This window comes from Somniosus microcephalus, chromosome 9 (assembly GCF_052327205.1).
Source record: "Somniosus microcephalus isolate GS21.2 chromosome 9, FLI_Smic_1.0, whole genome shotgun sequence".
NCBI classification, from domain to species: domain Eukaryota; kingdom Metazoa; phylum Chordata; class Chondrichthyes; order Squaliformes; family Somniosidae; genus Somniosus; species Somniosus microcephalus.
Window position 1 is genome coordinate 23,622,710 of NC_140995.1, and position 25,031 is coordinate 23,647,740.

The window sequence follows — 25,031 nt, forward strand, 5'->3', positions numbered from 1 at the left end:
GGTTTATCCTTACACCATTGTTTGAACAAGGGTGTAACATTTGCAATTCTCTAGTCCTCTGGCACAAGCCCCGTATCCAAGGAGGATTGGTAGATTATGGCCAGTACCTCTGCAAGTTCCTCCTTAACTTCCCTCAGCATCCTTGGATGCATCTCATCTGGTCCTGGTGACTTATCAACTTTTAAGTACAGCCAGCCTTTCTAGTACCTTCTCTTTATCAATTTTTATCTCATCCAATATCTCCACGACCTCCTCTTTCACTATGACAGTGGCAGCATCTTCTTCCTTGGTGAAGACAGATGCCGAGTACTCATTTAGTATCTCAGCCGTGACCTCTGCCTCCATGTGTAGGTCTCCTTTTTGGTCCCTAATCGGCCCCACCCCTCCTCTTACTACCCGTTTATTATTTATATGCCTACAGAAGACTTTTGAATTCCCTTTTTATATTAGCTGCCAATCTATTCTCATAATCTCTCTTTGCCTTTCTTATTTTCTTTTTCACTTCCCCTCTGAACTTTCTATATTCAGCCTGATTCTCACTTATATTCTCAACCTAACATCTGTCATACATGCTCTTTTTCTGCTTCATTTACTCTTTATCTCTTTTGTCATCCAGGGAGCTCTGGCTTTAGTTGCCCTAACTTTCCCCCTTGTGGGAATGTACCTTGACTGTGCCCGAACCATCTCCTCTTTAAAGGCAGCCCATTGTTCGATTACAGTTTTGCCTGTCAATCTTTGATTCCAATTTACTCGGGCCAGATCCGTTCTCAACCCACTGAAATTTGTCTTCCTCCAGCTTTACTCTAGATTGCTCCTTGTCCTATTCCATAGCTAATCTAAACCTTATGATACTATGATCACTGTTCCCTAAATGTTCCCCTATTGACACTTGTTCTACTTGACCCACCTCATTCCCCAGAACCAGATCCAGCAATGCCTCCTTCTTTGTTAGGCCAGAAATGTACTGATCAAGAAAGTTCTCCTGAACACACTTCAGAAATTCTTCCCCTTCTCTGCCCTTAACACTATTACGATCCCAGTCTATATTAGGATAATTGAAATCCCCCATTATCACTACTCAATAGTTCTTGCACCTCTGTGTAATTTCCCTGCAAATTTGCTCTTCTATATCTTTCCCACTATTTGGTGGCCTATAGAATACACCTAGTTGTGCAATGGCACCTCTATTATTTCTTAACTCTAACCAAATAGATTCTGTCCTTGAACCCTCCAGGACATCCTCTCTGTCCAGCACTAACATTCTCCTTAACCAATACTGTCACACCACCTCCTTTCTTTCCTTCCCTACCTTTCCTGAACACCTTATATCCAGGAATATTTAAAACCCAATCCTGCCCTTTTTTGAGCCAGGTCTCCATTATCAGCATGACATCATATTCCCATGTGGCTATTTATGCCTGCAGCTCACCAACCTTATTTACCACGCTTTGTGCATTTACACACATGCACTGTAAACCCATCTTAGACCACCTTGTATTCTCTCTTAGTCTGACCCCACCTAATACTGTACTATTTTTTACTCTAGTGCTATCTGTCTCTCCCCATCCTTTGTACACCTTGTTTCTCCTTTCTAATGTTACAACCTGGTGCCCATCCCCCTGCCAAATTAGTTTAAACCCTCCCCAACAGCACCAGCAACCCCCCCTCCACAAGGACATTGGTGCCGGCTCTGTTGATGTGCAACCCATCCGGCCTGTACAGGTCCCACCTCCCCCAAAAACAGTCCCAATGTCCCAGGAATCTAAAGCCCTCCCTCCTGTACCATCTCTCCAGCCACACATTCATCTGCTCTGTCCTCCTATTTCTATACTAACTAGCTCATGGCACCGGGAGTAATCCAGAGATTACTACCTTTTGAGGTCCTGCTTTTTAATCTCTTTCCTAGCTCCCTAAAACCTGCCTGCAGGACCTCATCCCTCTTTCTACCTATGTCGTTGGAACTGATATTGACCACGACCTCTGGCTGTTCACCCTCTCCCCTCAGAATGTTCTGCAGCCACTCAGTGACATCCTTGATCCTGGCACCAGACAGGCAACATACCATCCTGGAATCACGTCTGCGGCCGCAGAAACACCTGTCTGTTCCCCTAAATATCGAATCCCCTACCACTATTGCTTTCCCGACCTTCCTCCTCCCCCCCGGTACAGCTAAGCCACCCGCGGTGCCATGGATTTGGCTCTGGCTGTACTCCCCAGAGGAACCATTTCCCTCACCAATACTGGTTGGAGAGCGAGATGCACTCAGGGGACTCCTGCACTACCTGCCTGGTCCTCCTTGGCTGTCTGATGGTCACCCATTCTCTCTCTGCCTGCATACTCATACGCTGCGGGGTGACCACCTCCTGAAACGTGCTATCCACGTAGCTCTCAGCCTCATTGATGCACCGCAGTGATGCCACGTTCTGCTCCAGCTCCGAAACCCAGAGCTTGAGCTCCTCCAGCTGACGACACTTCCTGCACACATGGTTGTCCAGGACACTGGAAACATCCTGGAGTTCCCACATGGCACAAGATGTGCATTCCACGGGACTGAGGTCCTATGCCATGCCTTTACTTAATAGATTATTAACTAACTTAAAAAAGAACAATCACCAGCTACTCACCAATTTGTTTTTTTTCTCTTTAGCTCCTTCAACTTGTCACTTATCTTGCTCGCTGACACTTGCACTCCCTCCGGGCTTTTGGGCCTACCTTTACCTCCGGCCACTCCTCTCGCTCTCTCCTCCTTCCCCCTCTGCAGGAAATTCCCACTCTCTCCAAATCCCCAATTTAGCCCTCTGTCTAAAAGTGCTCCGTGCTTATGGAAAAAATAGAAGAGTCTTAATGGACAGTACCAATTCACTGTAACTGTGGAATGTGCTTGAACTCACATGTCAAAGCCCGTGAAGTGTAATTAATTATTCAGAAAGGAACATGATAAAGGATCATTTGTATTTGAAACAACAGGGATAATAGAGATGGACATATATTTAGAAATGCCAATGATTCTTTCTTTACACCAATAAGAAAACTGTCACTTCTTGAAATGGATGTGTGCATTTACATGATTTTTTGAATTTGTAATGACTACTGAAACTTACAGTGATTAATTCATGAAATTGCAGTATACGTGTCCATTTTTTAAATTTGCAAAGCTTTCAATACTTGATGGCAAACGACAAATAATTTGTCACCTTTACAGCCTAGAGCAGTATTACACAGGCATGAATTAGAGTCTGTTTTACCTTCCGGAGGGCGCACGCATGTGTCTACGTGGAAGGGGTGGGTGGTGAGTCACTGACAGATTTTTTCTGAAATTGCCAGAGCCAAGCCAGTTGATTGCAGACCTTCTACTTTAAGTCAAATGCCTTTAAATTGAGGCGGGCCTGACATTTGCTCTGCTGCCAAATTGAAGCATTCTTTAACCTAGCAGGTGTTGTGGAGTATCTCCAGGGTTAGATGACGCCTAAACTTTTTTGTATTTGTCTTACATAGTTTAGGAGAACAAAATCTCAAAGTAAGTCATGTAGAGGCCACACTTCACCCCCGCCCCCCCCATGGAACTTCCTAAATTGCACTGCCTTTACTCTAAGCTCATTTATAAAGCACAAGAAACATGAAGGTCAAGCATTTGGTTCTCGTATCGATATATATGATGTTTGCTGGGGACAAGAACTTCAATAATTCCTCTTAATTTCAAGGCCTTAATGGTTGAAAAGACCTCACATTGGAGAATCTTTGTGATTTTCAGGTGGAAACAATGTTCCAGAAAATTGTCTTCATCAACGCATCTCAGTGTTTCCTACTGCAGACAAGATTCCTGTTTATTGTTGGAGGATATGCTTTAATCTGTAGATGTACCACAGCTTCAGACAGCTAATTATCTTGAAAACTTCAACCCTAATGGTGAATTTAGATGCTTTTCCCCAGAAGATCTGGATACCATTTATTCTGAAATGTTACTTTTGAGTTAAATTGAGTTCACGAAGGTTTAAAAACCCCCCTCTGCAGCATGAAGCTGCTGGAGGGGCTGATATACATTAAAGACAGACTGTGAGTTTGTACTTTCTTCTGATCTAAAAATGAGGGTCGTTAAGACTTTCCTGTGAATCTTTGGGCTGGGTTTTGCCAGCCCCGGGGAGGCGGGTTTGGAGGTGGGACTGCTGGGAAAATGGCAGAATTTGGGGGCCGGTGCCCATCCCGCCCCCCAACCCGCCTCGGTGCCGTCTTGCCAGGAGGCGGGAAGCCGTCCCGTGCCAGGTCCCGTCTCCTTGGAGGCAGGAAGGGATTACAGCCACTTAACTGCCTGTTAACAGGTAGTTAACAGGCAGATAAGAGGATTGTCCCCATTTTGCCCACACAAGTGTGGGCTTCCCAAAGGCTCTGAAACCCGCCAGGGTCACCGAGGCGAGTAGCGGGTCTGCGGGGGTTGGAGAGGTCCAAAAGTGTGCTGTGGAGGTGAGTGATGGGTGCAAGTGTGGAGAGGTGAGTATCTGAGGTAAATGGAAAGTGTTAGAAAAAGTGTACTTACCTTTGTTTCTTCCTGCAGGCTTCAGTCGGTGGGTATGCGGAGAGTCTCGCGCCTCCGCGGCAGAGATGACAGATGGCCATTGCATTCTCCAATGCAGCAACCATCTAATTTCTGCAAAAGAAAGAGGTTTGATGAGGTCTTAAATTCAAGAACTCACCAAACTACAGAGAATGTCAGTGTTTGACAGTTTAACGTTCTCTGTAACCAGCTTTCCCTTAATTGGCCTGCTAAGCCCGCTGGGCGGGCTTAACAGGGTCAATCAAGGGAAAATAGCGTGGGTTAGCCAGAAGTTGATGGAGGCGGGACTGAAACCCGACAAGTGGGAGTCCCGCCTCCAAAAGCTCCCCATTGGCAAAATCCAGCCCCTTGTATTTGGATGGCTTTAATTGTTTTGGAAACCGCATACCCACTATGAATCTTTGGTTGGGAACTTCTGGTGGCCGAAGGCGGCTCATTTTCCAAAGTTCTTGCTGTCAATGGGCAGCTTTGCCTTGCTGGAAGCGCAAGTAGGAAAACTGACTATATGCTATCCACGATTTTCTGACCATTTGCAGTGTTGACTAAGTTGATTAAATGACCCCTACGATGTCACGGTTCTGATCAACTGTTGGCGCAGCCAGGAATTGCAAACTAGAATATTCACATTCTGTTTCTGCACAGACTTTGCATACTGGAGGTCACGCAGCCCTGCTTGTATTTCTAGACTCTTTCATAGTCATTTCCCATGAGAAGTGTAGAATTTTGTGATGGGAAACGGAAGGGTAAAATTTGAGCATCCTTTACAAGGCATGTCAGAAAATAAGTCGTGTAATTTGGCAGCAATTAAACAAAAACAATATTATATATTCGTGTTGATTTGATTTCATTGTTGACTGTTGGATGTTGAAAGGCTTTATTTTTTAACCATGGCACAAATTTATTGGTCTCGAAAATCATAAGGATATGATGCCGACAGTGATCCTAGCATTGCACCTGATGGTGCTTTCCAGTGTTGATCCCAGTGGGGCCAGTGCAAGGGGGAGGTGGGCTCAAGCATGTCTAAGGAGACATCTCCAGCTCCCATTTGCTCCAAGCAGCTGGAAAACCGGCCGCCTGCCTGTCATTGGGTGGGAGGGGTGCCCAGGCGCTCTGCTGGACCCCAGCCATATCCCCTGTGACCCTGTGTGTAAGGAAGCTGATCAGGACTCTTTTTCTTTCATTGTCTCTTTCTTCAGGGGCCCAGATCGCTTCCTGGACCTGGACCGTTCTGGTGGGGCCCACTTTGGCCCATCCACAGCGCAATGCACCTGCTCTCACTCAGCAGACCTGCCTCCAAAGAAGCAGCAGGTCACGACTGAGCCAGGCAAGCGGGAACTCCCAGTGTAAGGTGTGCCCCCCCCACCCCCGCCCCCCCCAACAGCATTTTTCCTTGTAAAGGGTGAACACCCCATACAAGATGTGTCGGAACAATTGCGGAAGTGGCAGAGACTTGGCGCAGCCGACATCCTGCCATTTTCCACTAGGTTCCGCCAGTCTCACTCTGGAGTTACAACAGAAAATAGGTAGAACCCATGCGGATTTTCAGGGTCACTGGGGGAAAAATTCAGTTGGTAGCACCACCCATTAGCGCCTTAAGAGGGTGCTAAGTAGGGCACAAAGCAACTAGCGCCCGGGCGGGGCGATATCTGCGCCTCTCGCGAAATTGACCGGACATTTTGTGGCGGCACTAAACAATACCGCCGCAATCTCCTGCGCCGGCAGATCGTGACGTCAGTCAAGTGCGCAACGCCCCGTTAGCGCCCCGGACCGGAAATTGAGTGGCGCCCCCTGCCTTACCACCTGCCTCTAGCAACGACAGCTTGAGGGGAGCGTTATGCTGTCAGAAAGGGACTGGGGGAGCGCTATTTAAAGGCGACCGCTTCCTGCCTTTTTTTGTCGGTGACATTTTTGCACCACACATTCTGAGAGAGAGAGAGAGACTTCTGGAGAGATTCAACGCTGTGTGAAGGAGTTTTGGGTACTGAGCAGCACTTTGCAGGTTGGTTTTGATTTGCCCTTCCTTGTATCAATTTAGAAGAGACTATGGGGTCTGCACTCTGAGCTTTCCCCTGGTTCTCTCCATGGTTCTTTCCAGCAGATTTGATGTACAGGTCTCTCCAGGCTGAGATTCAGGCCGAGATTCAAGGCTGCAATGAACAGGATGTGGATGGAGAGCAAGATCAACCCTCCCCTTTAAGATAAAAACAGAAAATGCAGGAGAAACTCAGCAGGTCAAGCAGCATCTGTGAAGAGAGAAACAGATTTAACGTTTCAGGTCGATGACCATTCGTCAGAACTCCCCTTTAAGAATTGGCCGGTTCCAGTCTGTCTGTGTTCCATTGCTGACTGACATCACATGAGCTTCGCCAGCGCTGTGAGTTAGCGCCTCGCTCCTTGGCCTTTGCGCCTTAAGACAGAAGTGAAGCGCCTGATTTAGCGCTCCAATCACTTCCAGTGGCGATAAAAGCCAAGTTTGCAGTCGGAGGCGATAATTAGCGGCAGGCGCTAATCTTGGCGCCCGGCCGATAATTGCGCCCCAAATGGGGCGATGCCGAATTTCTCCCCCACTATGTCTTATATGTAACCCCTCCAGCTCACTTTCTAGAACACGTGGGGGGCACGGTGGCATAGTGGTTAGCACTGTTGCCTCACAGCGCCAGGGACCCGGGTTCAAATCTGGTCTCGGGCGACTGTCTGTATGGAGTTTGCACATTCTCCCTGTGTCTGCGTGGGTTTCCTCCGGGTGCTCCGGTTTCCTCCCACAGTCCAAAGATGTGCGGGTTAGGTTGATTTGGCTATGATAAATTGACCCTTAGTGTCAGGGGATTAAATACGTGGGGTTACAGGGATAGGGTGGGATATGTGTCGGTGCAGGCTCGATGGGCCGAAATGGCCTCTATCTGCACTGTGAGGATTCTGTGATTCTGTGAACTTGCCTGTTTACGTCACTTAGTAATGTGATATCTGGCACAGTGCCTTGCAATTGCCATGACTTTAATAGTGCCAGGGAGGGCTAGCCACCCACTGCAAAAATCCAACGCTCATTCTCCCTCCTTCCTTTATATTTTAAAACACCACACAAAGATCATATCAGGATTATATGAGAGTGTTACAATCATTTCCACCGCTTGATTGCCACCCCATCCACCACCTTAAACATTCACTCCCTCCACCACCGGCGTACTGTGGCTGCAGTGTGTACCATCTACAAGATGCACTCCAGCAACTCGCCAAGGCTTCTTCGGCAGCACCTCCCAAACCCGCGACCTCTTTCACCTAGAAGGACAAGGGCAGCAGGCACATGGGAACACCACCACCTCCAAGTTCCCCTTCAAGTCACACACCATCCTGACTTGGAAATATATCAGCGTTCCTTCATCGTCGCTGGGTCAAAATCCTGCAACACCCTCCCTAACAGCACTGTGGGAGCACCTTCACCTCACGGACTGCAGCGGTTCAAGAAGGCGGCTCACCACCACCTTCTCGAGGGCAATTAGGGATGGGCAATAAATGCTGGCCTTGCCAGCGACGCCCACATCCCATAAAAAGGAATTTTGTAAAAACACCGCCGCATGAACAGTTTAGCTTCATTTAAAAAATCATCAGCATTTATCTTCAGGAGGCCCAGATTAAAAGCAAAGATCATTGTTCAGATTAAAATGCAATTTAAAACATTGCAACTTATTTTTCGACATTTCTCTTTAATGATTGTGCTCCCTCAGGGGACACTCTGCTGTACAGAGATGAAAATGATATTGTAATGTTTCAGTGCTACATGGTGAAAGCGTCGATGTATTGATATTTCAAAGTCAAAACTGCCAAGCTCTCGTAGATGAAAAGTACTTCAGTTACTGTACAGTAGAAAGGGCAAAGTAATATTGAACAACAGATGCTTTTTAAAATGAGCAAAACTAAAATCTTTGCTACGTCTCTTTAGGTTGCCCAGCATTTATTTGCTCTCTTGTATCGAACATTAACGTTCAGCCAAAAAGGTTTCCAGTATTTTGGCACATGTAGAACGAGACTTGACTCACGAATATGCAATGAGATAAACAGTGAAAGCATTTAAATATCTGCATATTGTAAAACCTGTTGTTCAGCAATTTGAGAGATGTAATTTTTTTTTAATGTATCTGGTATGAACTGTTAATGAGTTGCTTTGGTACCTGCTAGGATCCCAGTGCGATGCCAAGGCCTACCTCCCAGGATCTAGCGGGATTTTGGGATCTCCTGCAGCTTTCCATTGAAGATGTCAGCATGAAGTTTGATGAGCTGCACCAGCTGAAGGCAAATGATTGGAAATCTATTGAGCCACTTGAAAAACAGGTAAAGTAAAATGGTGCAGTGAACTAAAATGTAGGCAGTAAAATTAATATTCGGTTAATATTGCTTTTTCCCAGAAATGCACAACTCCCTTCAGGTGAGATGTTCTTCCTGAAATATAGCCTCTAAAAGTTTGCAGTGTTCTTAGAAAATCCTTTTTGATGCAATAAAATAGTGCAAAACTGTTGCAGGATTTGCAAGGTGTGTGATAGTGGATTTTTCAAGCTTTGTTCCATAATGGTATAAATCTTTCAGAGCATCTTACAGGATTTATAGTGGGAAAGGGGGCTAATACAATAAATTGTGTTCACAATAATCCAACCAGTGCAAAAACAGTTGATCGCCATCAAACACAGGACCTCAGAAACAGACTTTAAGTAACATGCAACTCAAAGGAACAAGAGAACAGCAGTAGGCCATTCAGTCCCAAGATCATTCAATTAGATCACAGCTGATCTGTACCTCAACTCCATTGACCTGCCTTTGTTTCATATCAATGATACCCTTACCTAACAAAAATGTATCAACCTCAAATTTTCAATTGACCCAGGATTCACAGCCTTTTGGGGCAGCGAGTTCCAGATTTCCACTACCCTTTATGTAAAAAAGTGTTCCTGATTTCACTCCTAAACAGTCTAGCTCTAGTTTTAAGTTCATACCCTCATGTTCTGGTTTCCCCCACTGGAGGACACAGTTTCTCTGTATCTACCCTATCAAATCCCTTTATCATTTTACATACCTCAATTAGACCACCCCTCAACCTTCTAAACTAACGGGAATACAAGCCAAGTTTATACAGCCTAGCCTCATAACTTAATCCTTTAAACCCTATATCATTCTGGCGAATCTGCGCTGTATCCCCTCCAAGGACTTAGGGGGAGAAATTTGGTTGGTTAGTGACATGAATCAGTCATTCATGAAAGAAAGACTTATGAAATAATACTGAGCGGCCTGCCGGTGGCGCTGTCCAGGGAGAGTATAAACACTCGGGCACGGGCCCAGCTTGCGCAGGACATTCTTAACAGCAACTAGTGAAGGACACAACTAGACCTCCATGTTGTAAAACAGTTGATTAAAGCTTTGTTTAACGCTTAGACCAAGTGCCTAGTAGGTTTCTTACGTCAGTTAGTGCCTCCCGTTATCGCCTCCGGGGGGCGGTAACGGGGCGCTAATAACTTACCGACCGGCGAGATGAACGACTCCCGCTAACATGGCCGAGAGGTTTGTGGCGGCGGTAACACTTCACTCCACAATCTCCTGCGCCCGGAGATCATGACGTCATTGCCATGTGCATCGCCCCGGTAGCGCCCCGGACCCGAACTTCGGTTGCATCACCGGGCGACAACACCGGCAGCTGCAGGAGGCGTTGTTCGGGAGGCCGGGCGCTTCGGAGGCACAAATAAAAGGGGATGTTGGCGTGGGTAGGAGAAAAATTTTAACAACGCTTCAAGTGATTATTTTTGATTGCTCCTGGGCCGCGATCGATCAGCCCGGCACTCTGCTGGAGTGCATGGGGCTGATCGGGACAGGTCGCGGCCGCTGTCGGGGACCAGCTAACTGGTCCCAATGCAGAGCCTGCAGTGATGGCCCTTTGTGCAGCACTACACAACTGCCACCCAGCCTGCGTCCATTAGCGCTCCAGGAAGGAAGTGGAGCGCTTGATTTAGAGCTCCACTTTCTTCCTGGTGCGCAAACACCGAATTTTGAAAAAGCTGGGAATCATCAGTGCCTGGCGCTAAGTTTCCCAGCTTTCAAAAGTTAGCGCCTCGAACAGGGCGATACTGAGTTTCTCCCCCAATATTTCTTTCCTGAGTTTCGGTGCTCAAAACTGAATGCAGCACTCCAGATGGGGGTCTCAGCAACTGAAGCATCACTTCCTCACATTTGAATTCCAAACCCTTGAGATTTAACAAAATTTAGTGACTTGAAGTACATACAACTGTTCTATAAATCTACAATGTCCACCTGTCTGATGGATCCTTAAAAAATCTTCCATGGTTCATTGTTTTACAGGGTGAATATAATGCAACTCTAAATAATCTACAATTTCAACCTTCTCAATTGTACAATATTGTCAGATAATGAAGCAGTCCATGCCCGCATGCAGCAAGACCTGGATGACATTCAGCCTTGGGCTGATAAGTGGCAGGTAATATTCATGCCACACAAGTGCCAGGCAATGACTATCTCCAGTGGGTGAGAGTCTAACCACCACCCCTTGACATTCAACAGCTTTACTATCACAGAATCCCCACCATCAACATCCTGGGGGTCACAACTGATAAGAAGCTTAACTGGACCAGCCACATACATGCTGTGGCAACAAGAGCAGGTCAGAGGCTGGGTATTCTGCGGCGAGTGACTCAACTCCTGACTCTCCAAATCCTTTCCACCATCTACAAAACACAAGTCAGGAGTGTGATGGAATACTCTCCACTTGCCTGGATGAGTGCAGCTCCAACAATATTCAAGAAGCTCGACACCATCCAGGACCAAGCAGCCTGCTTGATTGGCACCCCATCCACCACCTTAAACATTCACTCCCTCCACCACCGGCGCACCATGGCTGCAGTGTGTACCATCTACAAGATGCACTGCATCAACTTGCCAAGGCTTCTTCGGCAGCACCTCCCAAACCCGCGACCTCTACCACCTAGAAGGACAAGGGCAGCTGGTGCATGGGAACACCGCCACCTGCAAGTTCCCCTGCAAATCACACACCATCCTGACTTGGAAGTATATCGCCGATCCTTCATCGTCACTAGGTCAAAACCCTGGAACTCCCTCCCTAACAGCACTGTGGGAGTACCTTCACCACACGGACTGCAGCGGTTCAAGAAGGCGGCTCAGCACCACCTTCTCAAGGGTAACTAGGGATGGGCAATAAATGCTGACCTTGCCAGCAACGCCCACACCCTAGGAACTAATTAAGAAAAAGTTACTGTTTCGCAGGCAAAAGCTACTCAGCCTTCTACATATTGTACAGATCAGCACGCCGTGGTATATTCTGAAGTAGTAACAAATTTAAGGTGGATGGTGATAATTAAGATTATGGTTGATCCCTACTCTCCTCATTTAGTCTCCCCACCAAGCAATTCCTTACCCTCAGTGACCTCTGTCTACAGCTCAACTCCTCCTGCTCCCAATTCTTTAATCTCTCCACCCTCCTGTCTCCATGGAGGAATTTGAAAACAAGGATGAAAATTTTAAATTTGAGGGGTTGCCAGACCGGGAGCCACTGTAGGTCAGCGAGCACAGGGCTGATGGGTGAACGGGACTTGGTGCGAGTTAGATTATGGGCACTCGAGTTTCTGGATCATCTCAAGTTTATGGAGGGTGGAAGTTGGGAGGCTGGCCAGGAGAGTATTGGAATAGTCGAGTCAAGAGGGAATAAAGGCATGGACAAGGGTTTCAGCTGCAGATCAGCTGAGGCAGCAGCGGAGACGGGCACCACCAAGTTGGTAGGGGTTGCGAGTTTGGGAGGTGCTGCCGAAGAAGCCTTGGGGAGTTTCTGCCATGTATAGAACACCACTGCAGGCATGATACGGCAATAGTGGATGATGTTTAAGCTAGTGGGCGATGTGTCAATCCCGCAGACTGCATTGTCCTGGATGTTGTTGAGCTTCTTCAGTGTTAGTGCAGCTTTGCCCAGGCAAATGGGGAGTATTCCATCGCACTCCTGACTTGTGCCTTGTAGGTAGTGGAGAGGCATTGGGGAGTCAGGAGGTGAGCTACACGCCGCAGAATACCCAGCCTCTGACCTGCTTTAGTAGCCACGGCATTTATGAGACTGGTGCAGTTGAGTTTCTGATCAATGGTGACACTCAGGATGTTGATGTTGGGGAACTCGACAATGGTAATGTCATTCAATGTCATGGTGAGATGATTTGGCTCTCTCATGTTGGAAATAGTCATTGCCTGGCACTTGTGTGACTGGAATGTTACTTTTTAAAAATTGTTTTATTCATTCACGGGATGATGGCATCGCTGGCAAAGCCAGCAATTATTACCCATCCCTAATTGCCCTTGAGAAGATGGTGATGAGGTCCGGCCTTGAACCGCTGCAGTCCGTGTGGTGAAGGTACTGCCGCAGTGCTGTTAGGGAGAGAGTTCCAGGATTTGACGATGAAGGAATGGCGATATATTTCCAAATCAGGATGGTGTGTGACTTGGAGGGCAACTTGGAGGTGGTTGGGTTCCCATGCATCTGCTGCCCTTGTCTTTCTAGGTGGTAGAGGTTGCGGGTTTTTAGTGTATATAAATGTGCATAGCTTTTACTCTACCGGCCATTAAACTAAACCGACTTTCACAGTTCTGTATTGAATGGGTTAACATTAGTTCCACATTTTAAGCATTTCAGATGGGAACACTCACTTTCTCTTTATATTAAGGACTAATTTTCAAGGAAAGCGAACTGTTCCCCACCAGCCAAAAATAATAAATTGAGGAGTATTAACTTGATGTACAAATGAGACCAGGTAAATCAGACTGATCATTGCCTGGCCCTGTATGCTTCTGAGGTCTGTGGTTTTAATTTCACATCTGCCTATCATAGTGACACGACCTTATAGAATTGGCTGTATTGATCAGATTAGCACAAATGCCCTGGGACTGTTTGCCTTTTACAGTCAAAGGACAGTATTAAGCTCGCAGGGCAGGATGGAGTTTGCTGGGGGAGCCAGCATTAAAAACAGGCTGATAGCAAAATACTGCAGATGTTGGAAATCCGAAATAACAACAGAAAATGCTGGAAAAACTCAGCAGGTCAGGCAACATCCGTGGAGAGAAATTTGAGTTGACGTTTCGGGTCGTTTTGAAGAAGGGTTTCTCTCCACGGATGTTGCCTGACCTGCTGAGTTTTTCCAGCATTTTCTGTTGTTATTAAAAAGAGGCTGTCATTTTCCATTGGTGTTTTTTCTATTTAATATTAATGATTCATTATTTCATAATTACTTAGGAGGAAAAGAAGATTCCGCCTCCAGTACCAAAGAAGCCACCAAAAGGAAAAATCCCTATCGTGCGAGAAAAGTCTCTTGACCTTCCTGACAGACAGCGACAGGAGGCGAGGAAACGGCTGATGGCCGCCAAGCGAGCGGCTTCCTTTCGACAGAATTCGGCCACAGAGCGTGCGGATAGCATTGAGATTTACATCCCCGAGGCACAAACCAGGCTCTAAAGACAGTCTCTTGCAAAATGACCTTTTTTTTTGTTCACCGTCGGCTCTCAATATTTGTCATGTACATTTCACACACCAAGCCCGGTGGAATTAGTGATGGGGTTTCCATGGTAATTCTTGTCCCAGCCTCCACAGTGTATGCTCTTGCTGTTGTGTTCATTGTGCCATACATCACAGTGGAATTATTATAATTCCGGGTTTTTGAACTCATTGCGAGAATTCCTATATTCTGTAAGAGGAGTCAACCCAAAGAGGTGACACTAAATATTCCACTTATCCAACAAGCTCTCTCGGAGACTATTAGAGTGGAGGACCTCTAGAGGAAGAAACCCACTACTGTATTTTCTATTAATTGATTTGCTCAGTGGGTTTGCGGGAATGGCTAAATAGTTAAAACCCAGTGTCGCTGGAGAGCTCTGGAGGTGCGAACTGATGAAACTAGAAGGTGCTGTGGTTTCAGCAAGAAAAAATAGGAAGGATGAATAATGTGCCAACATCATTTCTTATTTCTTAACATTATAAAGAACCCAGCTCCTAATAAGGGAACAGAACGACGCTCTGCCGTATGCTCAGCAGAACTGTTCCCCACTCAAAACTATTCAGGGACTGATCTCCAGTATGTTTTGGGGGAAGTGTAGGTAAAAAAGGTAAGATTTATTTCTCCTAAATAACTCTTACAGGATAGTAATCTACAGAACCTATTGGGACACAAAGTAATTTCATCTGCTGAGACAAGGTACTGAAACCCCTCAGTTTCCGAAGGATGTGCCAAAATGTTTTAAGACTTGAAAGAGAAAAAAAATAGTTTTTTTTTCCTTATCTTCTTTGGGAATGTGCTGAAATGGCTTTCAGCAAATTGTGATGTATCTTTTGAGTAAAAGGGTGGGTGGGGGAGGGGGAAGTGCTCACCTTGTACGGGTGGCAAATATGTGCAATAGTGATCAGCCTCATTTAAACGTGTGCAATTACGAATCATGCCAATGCAGCGAGCGGATCCGAACAAGAGAGACTGAATGTAACTTCCCCACGAACGCTTGCCTTACAGTAGCCAGATACTGGTAGTTAGATCTTTCAACAAAGGAAATTCAGAAGTAACCTCCTGGTAGTAATCACTCCAATATCCCCTCCATCTAATATTTATTATGCTTTTTTTTAAAAAACTCTATTTATATATATATATAAAATTATATATATATATCGTCAACACTTTTGAATTGGCATGCTGTTTTAATTTTTTTCATTTAAGGGAAAAATGTAATAAATATGCTAGCTACGACTGAGAACATTTATAAATAATACATGCTTACGGTGATTATGTTAACTATTATTTATTAATTTATTTGGGTTTTTTTTTGTAAGGATTACCTTTAAACTTTTGTGTGTGGTTGGTATGCCTGTTTATGAACAGTGTGTGTGTCATGTCAATGCAGCCAGCAGAAGATTGCTTGAATGTGATCGCTAAGATTTCAGTTAAAAAAAACTGTTTGTATGACCATGTACCTGAGAGGTGTTTGACTTTTTTTTTTAAATGACTTTCTTGGTTATTGTGAAGGAAAAGTGACCGTTTCAATCCAGTGATGTTTGTGGAAGCATTTAAATTAGTCCAGTTAAACCGGCCTTTTCAAACATAGCTCAGAATGCAGCACCCTCTGCGGCTGGACACCCTGCAGCACCACAGTGTACACTTGCACCTCATGTTTGATTCATACTAAGTGTTACCAAACAGCCTTAAACTAGATTTGGAAGCAAAAACAATGAATGAATGTACAGCCCCTAAATTTGCAAAAAAAAAAATATACCCAAGAAATTGCTTATGCCATAAATAAATACAACCTAAAGTTAAGAACAGTGTTTTGCAACACGATACTTATGTAGAGAACGTGGAACGGTCTTAAAAGGTAGTCTGAGAAATGTTCAAAAAAAAACTGTTGTTCACTCTGTTCTTCAGGAAAAAATTGTAAACATCAGTACCCTTAACCTTAGTTTCTAAGCCTGGTTCAGTAGAAAACCACTTTTATTAAAAGGACTAAAAACAGAAAATGCTGGAGAAACTCAGCAGGTCAGGCAGCATCTGTGAAGAGAGAAACAGAGTTAACGTTTCAGGTCAATGACCTTTCGTCAGAACTGGAAAAAAGCAGGAAATGGGAAAGGGGGGAGGGGATGAAAGAACAAAAGGGAAGGTCTGTGATAGGATGGAAGGTGGAAGAGATTAAGCGACATTAAGAGATATTCAAGGCAAGAGGAGATGGTAATGGAACAGGTTAAGAAACAAAGGATGGCTCTAGATGAAGTGTAAATTGTGCTGGCAGAGTGAAAGACAGCTGCCATGTGGGAGAGAAGAAAAAAAGACAGACAAAAAGTGTGGATAAAAAAAATATATATATATTTATATATATATATGATAGGAGCCGAGGTTATGATCTGAAATTGTTGAACTCGATGTTGAGTCCGGAAGGCTGTAAAGTGCCTAATCGAAAGATGAGGTGCTGTTCCTCGAGCTTACGCTGAGCTTCCGTGGAACAATGCAAGAGGCCGAGGGCGAGTTCTTTTTATAAAAGGACTAGTCTGTCTTTAAATTCTGTTTCATTAAGACTTGGAGTAAAAGCCGTTTTTATTTTCCAAATGAAAACCCCGGCTTTATTTGTGGTTAGTATAACCACTGTCAGAGAGAGGCCTTGTTTTTGGTGTATTATCTGGCTTGCTTTATGTAATGTGGAAAGTACTGAACTAGTTCTCAGCTGGTTGGTGCTGGACTAGCTTATCTCAGCTTCATCCAGAAATAGTCATTCACCTCCCATGCACAACACGCGGATATAATTTCATAACTTTAAAAAAATAAAATCTATCAGCAATTATTACTGACTTTCCCAAATTCAAAGGTGTTACTGTGTTCTTTCCCCTTTTCCTGCTATTCAGTACCAGCGCATCAATTTGACACATGCTAGGCAGACATCTAACTTCAAAGTGACAAGGATTACCTTTTTATACACAAACAGATTTAGTAAATAGATCAAGTATAAAACAAAACATATCAATTTACAGATATCTTAACGAGACAGAATTGTAGCTTTGATGCTTTTGTTATGATCACCCAAATGCCAATCAATGTCGAATCCTACATAAAAGTATTGGCTTTGTTCCTGTTGGTAAGACGTTATCTTTATTGTTAGGTTGAAAAACCTATAGGGGAAAAATTGGGTACAGCCCATTTTGGGGCGCTAACCTTGCCGAAAAAGTTAGCACTGCTACCCTGTAAATTCAGTAGTAGCGCCCGAAGAAGGAGGTGGAGCACTACTGGAAACGCTCCTCCTCCTTCTTAGGGCGCTACTACTCAATGTCGCAGCGCTACGTGCAGCAGCACCACGCGCGGCGGCACGTAGCGCCTCCTCATTGCAGGCGTCCTCCCCTGATTAAAGGGGAGGGGCCTAGGGCTGCGCACACCAGATCCCTGCCAGACCACCGGGGAGCGGGGAGTGTCGGGCTGAGCGATCACGGCCAGCACCCCGCATACAAATGTGAAAGGGGCGCAGGTGCTGGCAGTCGGCCAAAATAAAAATGGCCGCCTGACACCTGCCCTTTAAATTGTGCCGCCGCCCGCTACCGCCGCTGCAAGACCGCCCCCTGATCCTGTCGCACATATCGCCCACCCGACGAGAGGTCAGGGGGGCACAAGGGAAGTTTGCTGCTGGGGCGCAAACAGGGCACTGCGCAAGGCAATGACATCATCATCGCCAGCGCAGCAGTGCGGGGCGCTACCGGCTACCACCGCCGCTAACCTCCCGCTGAATTTCGCGGGAGGTGTTAGCGGCGCCGCGCCCAGGCGCTAAGGCAACCCAATTTCTCGCCCTATATTTCTAAGTGCAATATACCATGTATATCATTGGTGGTAAAGATAACGCCAGGGCAACTGAACAAAAGGTAGTATTTGTTTTTTTAACTCTCCACAATTCTCTATTAGGTCGAGTAAGTAGCAATGCTATTTTATACATGTATACTTCCCATTACAGACTGAGCTTGTATTTGATAGCAAATCGTAAACTAATGCAAAGAAGTCTGAATGTTCTATTAAGTACCATTTTAACTTTAACTGCACGTTAAATGAAGCAACATTAGTTGCATTTAATGTACAATCCATGCTGTCATTTTAACTAAACATGCTTTATAAATTGAACATAATATTTACTCATAAGTGTGTTGAAGTTTTTTTTGTTTCTTTTTGTGGCAGGGGTAGGGGAGCGTGGTGACGGGTAGTTTATAAAAAGATAAATTGTGTCATTATGAAGAACAGGTATTCAATTCGGTCCATCAATAGAAAGGACACCATGGGCCAGAATTTGCTGGCCAAATAACGGTGAGTTTAATGCACACATCGTTGTTAGCGTGTAAATTGTTCAGCAAGTTGTAGCGAGGAAGAGATATCCCATGAATTATGAATCGCCACAAGTTGGTGGGCGATTTGCGCTGCTCCACCGTTAGCCTCACGAAAATGGCAGCTCGTCATCAAGCTCCCCATGAGTTTCATGAAATTGCTGCATTTGCCCATTAATTGCCAATTAAACTTGCTGCAGAAAGTTAGGGCTGGTACTTAACAGCGTAAGGCGTAAGGACCTTTTTACTGAAGGGATATATATTCCTGCAATGCCACTCAACCTCTCCGGCCCAGAAAGGAAACAACTGAAACTGTGGACTCTCATTCTTTATTTCTCTTTCCGTACCCGATTTGACGCTAATTCACCCTATTTCCTTCTCTGTTGTTCCTGTGTTTCTTTCTCAATCCTTCAGTCTCATTGGTTAAGGAGATAGACTGTTGGCCCTGTTGTTCACCAAGATCCCAGACAGATGCTCCATTGCCCTCGCCAAAAATATTTTGAGCTGAAGGGTGCAGAAAAAAGTCTAACTAACAGGGCACGCCTTGAGATGCCGCACTCCAGCAAATTCTGGACCCATACCCCCTGCTAGTGACATGCAAATTGTGCCTGAGTGGGTAGAACTGCAATTCTTCACAGAGGCAAAATGAATAACAAATATTTCAAGTGTAACTAGGAACACAGTTATTTAATTTAAAATACTGCTATGAAACAAAGAAAAATAATCACATCCATAAAAATCAAAGTGCCAAATATTGTTTAATTGCACAGCAAAGCTCTTCTAAATCTGAAAATGATTTTCTGTAATTCTATCTCTTTTACCTTTCTTTTTTTTTCGATATGCACTATTTATCAGCATGCAAGATAGAGATATTAATATTGAATGTACGGTGCGCTATTTTGCTGAACGTGATTCCTTGGTACTTGCTAAATGCCTTCTTTAGCAATTAGTAATTTGGTTTTTTTTTTGGGAGGTCGCGTTTGACATCATTTTATGTGCATTGCCTTTTCAGTTGATGACTGCTTTAACCTGTAGATGACGATCACGAGATGTGCTTTATTTGGTGTGTCATTCCACTGCTCTTTTGACAGAGTTCACACACACACTGTGTATCGCTGACGCCCATTCACCAATTGTAAATACTTCTGCACTTAAAACCTTTTTTTGGGGCGAAGTTTCTGATGCTTTTGTCCACTGGAAAAGCCCTGTTATACCAGTGACAGAACTGAACCCTGAAGTGGACTGATTTTGCTTCTGATTGTACAGAAGGAACACTGCCCTCCTCACATATGTTTATTTCCCATATTTTGGAAGAAATTATACCTTAAAACAGATTACTCTGTAAAGGAAACTTTAAAAAAATTCCAGTCGTGACATATATTTCCTTCCAGTGAAATCTGAGCTGAATGTTTGATAAACTTATGAGTTGTTTCAAAATTTTGGCCGTGTGTGTTGTATTATTACTATTTTTTTAACAGTAAATTGACATTTCTTGATTTGATCCACAATGCAGGTGTAAATGTCTTACTTTTGTTATAAGGCATGTCATTTATCAGCTTTACAATATTTCGTGGCATTCCATGGAAGGATATTTGTTAAGATCGTGTTTTGTAAAAGCTCGAAGTGGTGAAGGATGTTTCTCAATGAGCTCAAACATTATAGGCCTAGAAATTGGGCTGCCGGCCTCGTCAGGACAGCACCAGCCGAGCTGCGGGCACCATTCGCGACCCCAGAGGCAGCTCGTGGAGGTCAGCTCAGATCCCGGCCGAGGGTCTCGGGAGAGTTCAGGGTGGGGGCAATTGGGAGCGGGGGTGGAGGCCGGCCGGCAGTTTTAATGTGGGACATGGAGATCCTGCTCCTCCTGGTTCTCCACAGTAAGGTAAGAAAAAAACTCAACTTTTGGGTGGCAACCACCGGCGGTCATTCACAATCCAATTTGGCAAAGGCCCTCAATTTTCACATTTAATGGGCCTAAAGCCAGTTTCAGGCGCACGGCCTGGACGCATTCTGAGTAGCCCTAACCAATATGGCAGGGGCCGCACTTCCAGAGGAAGCTCCAGTCGGTAATCGGGAGTGGGGGTGTGGGCGGGGGGGGGGCGGAAGGGTTGGAGATCGGGCTGGGGGGTAGGCCGAAGGCTTCTTCTTTGAGGGGCCGTGGAGAGCACTCCCACTCCTCTTGGCGTGCTGAATGAGCCACTTACCTTGGGATGCCGGAATCTCCTGCCTCCTTTTCACTGCCGGGATTCCTGACCCTCCGGTTAATTTGAAATTGGGCTCCCAGCTGCACTTCAGGAGCCCGATTTAAATATGTTAATAAGCGTCCCGCCTCTTCACAACGGGATACTCAGATGCCCCAATATTGCGTGTGCGGTGCAGATTGCACTTTTTAAACCCACCCCCAAACCTACCCCATCGGGAGTGGAGAGGGGGTTAATATCGAGGCCATTATCTCTGATTCTTTCTCCACAGCTGCTGCCTGACCTGTTGAGTGTTTCCAGCATTTGCTATGTCTATATATATATATATACTGTATATATATATATATATATTTATGTGTGTATATATATATATATAATACATATGAGTTCTTTATTTTGCTAAAGGTGCTTTGCTTCCTGTGATCCAGCCAGTGGGATGGATAGCACTCCAGTGATTAATGCTGACCTTTGATGGGATTTCTGAGAAAGTAGCCATCAAATAAAAAGCAACAGTAAACCCAGATTTAAAATGAGACTATTGGGACTGTGTGGGTATTTTCTTTTTTCCCCCTCAGACCAACATCAGTGTATATGATACAAATATGGAAATAGGGTAACTGCCATTCAGGCAATCCATCATTAGGGTTCATGCACAGGATCCATTCAGACCAATTTAATCTCCTTCCTTCCTTGGCATTGGGCTTGTGACGCACAAACTTCAGGGTCGCTCCCAATACCTCTTTGGGGAAATGTACTGCACGGAGCCATAGAGACTAGAAAGCTCCTCAGGTTTGATCTCTGGTCTGTGCTGAGTAAGTCAGTCTAGGCCAGAGCAGTGCTGGTGCAAGACAAATGGTTGTGCAGGATAACACCCAGCAAGGGTTCCCACTTCCCCACTCCTGATGGCTATCCAGTGACCCTGCTGGAAAATGTGCCTGCACGGACATGGAATGAGAGCAGAATCACGCTCGATTGTGAGGCTCCTGTGGTTGAATTGTCCATTGACAAGGAAGACGAGCGGGCAAGGCAATGGAGGGCTGCTGGCACCCATGGAAGTGGCTTTAGGCATTGTCTGCCAGAGACCATGTCCTCTAGTGCACTTCCATGGGTGCTATTTAAATGTATTAAAATGTCTATACTTCTAAACCTGGCCGATATGTAGATTTTAATTTAATAATTCTACGCCACACTTTTGGCGAAATTGCAGCAGTGGAGCAGGACTTTCCCAACCATAGATTCAGCCCTAAGGTATAAAACAAAAACCAACAAAAATGCCCACGATTGGTGAAGAATTGTTCATCAAGTTACAAAAGAACACAAGATAGCTTCAGGTGAAGACAACCCTTCAGTCCATTTGGTCCCGTCCTTCCAGATTACAAACCCTAATATCTTCTGACAGCATCTAGAGTTACTGCCGATTAAACATTCTGCACGATACTGGTACCACTAAATGTTATCATAAATCCATTTGAAGCCTGACCAGAAGAAATGAAGCCAATATTAATCCATACCTCAGTGCTTTTTCAATTGTTTTTAAACAGCAAATGATTTTCATTTGGAGACCAATTTACAGAACATGAGACAGAATAACAAAAATGAAAGAGAATGTTTACATATATCAGACTTTGATTCAAGTCCGATCTATCATCAACATGTAACAGGTGCCTGATATATGCACATCTCTTTAAATTACTAAGTCAATGGTATTGCAACTTTTTTAATCCTTAGGTCAACAGGCTTATTATTGCAATTCGTGCTGCAGTCTTCACCAGGTCACTGTTTGTATACATTTTCATTCTATTTGTCCACCTCTGTCTGTCATTCGGCCTAGGGAAAAGGAAAGGAGATAAATGAGTCAATGAAGCAGTCCATGACGGCATGCAACAAGACTTGCACGACATTCATGCTTGGGCTGAAAAGTGGCAGGTAACATACACGCCACACAAGTGCCAGGCAATGGCTATCTCCAACAAGCGAGAGTCTAACCACCGCCCCTTGACATTCAACGACATTACCATCGCCGAATCCCCATCCATCAACATCCTGGGGGTCATCATTGACCAGAAACTTAACTGGACCAGCCACATAAATACTGTGGCAACAAGAGCAGGTCAGAGGTTAGTGTTCTATCTCACCTCCTGACTCCCCAAAGCCTTTCCACCATCTACAAGGCACAAGTAAGAAGTGTGATGGAATACTCCCCACTTGCCTGGATGAGTACAGCTCCAACAACACTCAAGAAGCTCGACACCATCCAGGACAAAGCAGCCTGCTTGATTGGCACCCCATCAACCACCTTAAACATTCACTCCCATCACCACCAGCGTACCGTGGCTGCAGTGTGTACCATCTACAAGATGCACTGCAGCAACTCGCCAAGGCTTCTTCAGCAGCACTTCCCAAACCCGCCAAATCCGTGACCTCTACCACCCAGAAGGACAAGGGCAGCAGGCGCATGGGAACACCACCACCTCCAAGTTCCCCTCCAAGTAACACACCATCCTGATTTAGTATATCGCCGATCCTTCATCGTCGCTGGGTCAAAATCCTGGAACTCCCTCCCTAACAGCACGGTGGCAGTACCCTCACCACACGGACTGCAGCGGTTCAAGAAGGCAGCTCACCACCACCTTCTCAAAGGCAATTAGGGACGGGCAATAAATGCTGGCCTTGCCAGCGACGCCTACATCCCATGAATGAATTTTTAAAAGTTTGATTTATATTTTGTGTATTATCCAAATTGGTCTTGAGCAACAACATCACAAGTTATGTAGATTATTTATAACAATGAAATATGAATTGGTATTACATAACTCTCATTTTAGGTTATATTTTACCACAAATGACTTTAAATAAATATTTTACATAACGGAATCAGACATAGTTTCTGCTTGCAGTCTCTGTTTTCCTGAAGTCTGGTACACAATCGATTTTTTCTCAATTCAAATTTCATCCGATAAACTTCAGCTACAGTTTAGCTGGTGTGTATTCTCCCTGCAGGAACCATGGCCTAGAAATTCAGTTGCGTTCGCCAGCCGTTAGCGCCATAAGAGGAGTAGATCTCGAGCGCTAGGCACTTAGCGGCCGGGCGCAGAACGATCTGCGCCTACGCCCAACTTCAGTTGACATTTAGCGCCGGCGCAAAGTGTTTGCGCGCGCTCAGCTGCGCGCGCAACTTATGACGTCATTTCGTCGTGTAACGCCGTTTGTGCGCCCCAAACCGGAACTTCAGTGGCGCCCGCCCAATGTGGGCATGGCGCTGTTAAGAACTGTGAGGTGGAACGTAGCAGAGGCCCTGTGGGCCTCGGGGAGCGCTAATTAAAGGGCACTTAGACTGAACTATAAAGGGCTGCCATTTTGCTGCAATGACTTTAGTGCTACGGATTTCTGGACAGAGACCAAGGAAGAGACCTTACTGATTTGGGCCAACATAGGAGAGGTATTTTTGGCTTCTGGCCAGAGCTTGGAAATTTGACTCATTGTGATTTCACTGTTTGCAAGTATATTATGGGGGCTGCATGGGGTTCCAACCCTCAGTTCCAGCATTATGTGCGAAGGGCTCGCAGACGCTGTGTGAGAGGCCCAGCCATGCCTAGACGCAGAGGGGCCATCAGGCGTCGGCAACGTAGGCCTTACCCACTCAGGGAATACCGCCAGCAGGTGTCCTATCTCACCATGACTGCCGCGCATTGTGTTAAGAGGCTGTGCTTCAGAAGGGAGGTGGTTGCAGAGATCTGCCAGCTGCTTCACAGAGATCTGCGTCCACAGCTGATGTGCAGGACGTCTCTGTCGGTGGAAGTGAAGGTCACGGTGGCTCTGAACTTTTATGCAAGCGGCTCCTTCCAAGCCGCTGCTGGGGACATAGCGAACATCTCCCAGTTCGCCGTGCATCGCTGCATCCGGCAGGTCACCGATGCCCTTTTCACAAGGAGACACCAATTCATCTCCTTCCCCATGACCCTAGAGAGGCAGGAGCAGCGTGCAGTCGGATTTGCGAGGATCGCCGACTTCCCCATGGTGCAGGGCGCCATTGACTGCACGCATGTGGCTATGCGGGCACCTATCGACAATGCCAAGGATTACCACAACCGGAAGGGCTACCATTCCCTCAATGTACAGCTGGTGTGTGACCACAGGCAGCGCATCCTAGCTGTCAATGCCCGTTTTCCAGGAAGCAGCCACGATGCATTTATCCTGCGCCAGACTACTGTGGCTGACATGTTCCAGGCACAGCCTCCCCCTAGAGGATGGCTTATCGGGGACAAAGGCTATCCTTTGTGTACATGGCTCATGACCCCGCTCCGCGCGCCCAGGACCCCTGCTGAGGAGGCATACAACGAAAGCCATCAAGCCACAAGGAACATCATAGAGCAAACGACTGGCGTCCTCAAGCAACGGTTCCGCTGCCTGGATCGCT

At 45.7% G+C, this 25,031-nt stretch overlaps 1 protein-coding gene across 1 annotated transcript in view; it reads left to right on the plus strand.

Moving 5' to 3' along the window:
- dlgap2a (discs, large (Drosophila) homolog-associated protein 2a) overlaps positions 1-14,922 on the plus strand; it is a 212,390-nt gene extending 197,468 nt beyond the window's left edge. Inside the window, exons 9-10 of the mRNA XM_085996433.1 lie at positions 8,723-8,875; positions 13,830-14,922. Coding sequence (XP_085852559.1) covers positions 8,723-8,875; positions 13,830-14,048 — 372 coding nt within the window. The 3' untranslated portion in view covers positions 14,049-14,922. The remainder of the gene's footprint in view (positions 1-8,722; positions 8,876-13,829) is intronic.
- The last annotated feature ends 10,109 nt before the right edge of the window (positions 14,923-25,031 follow it).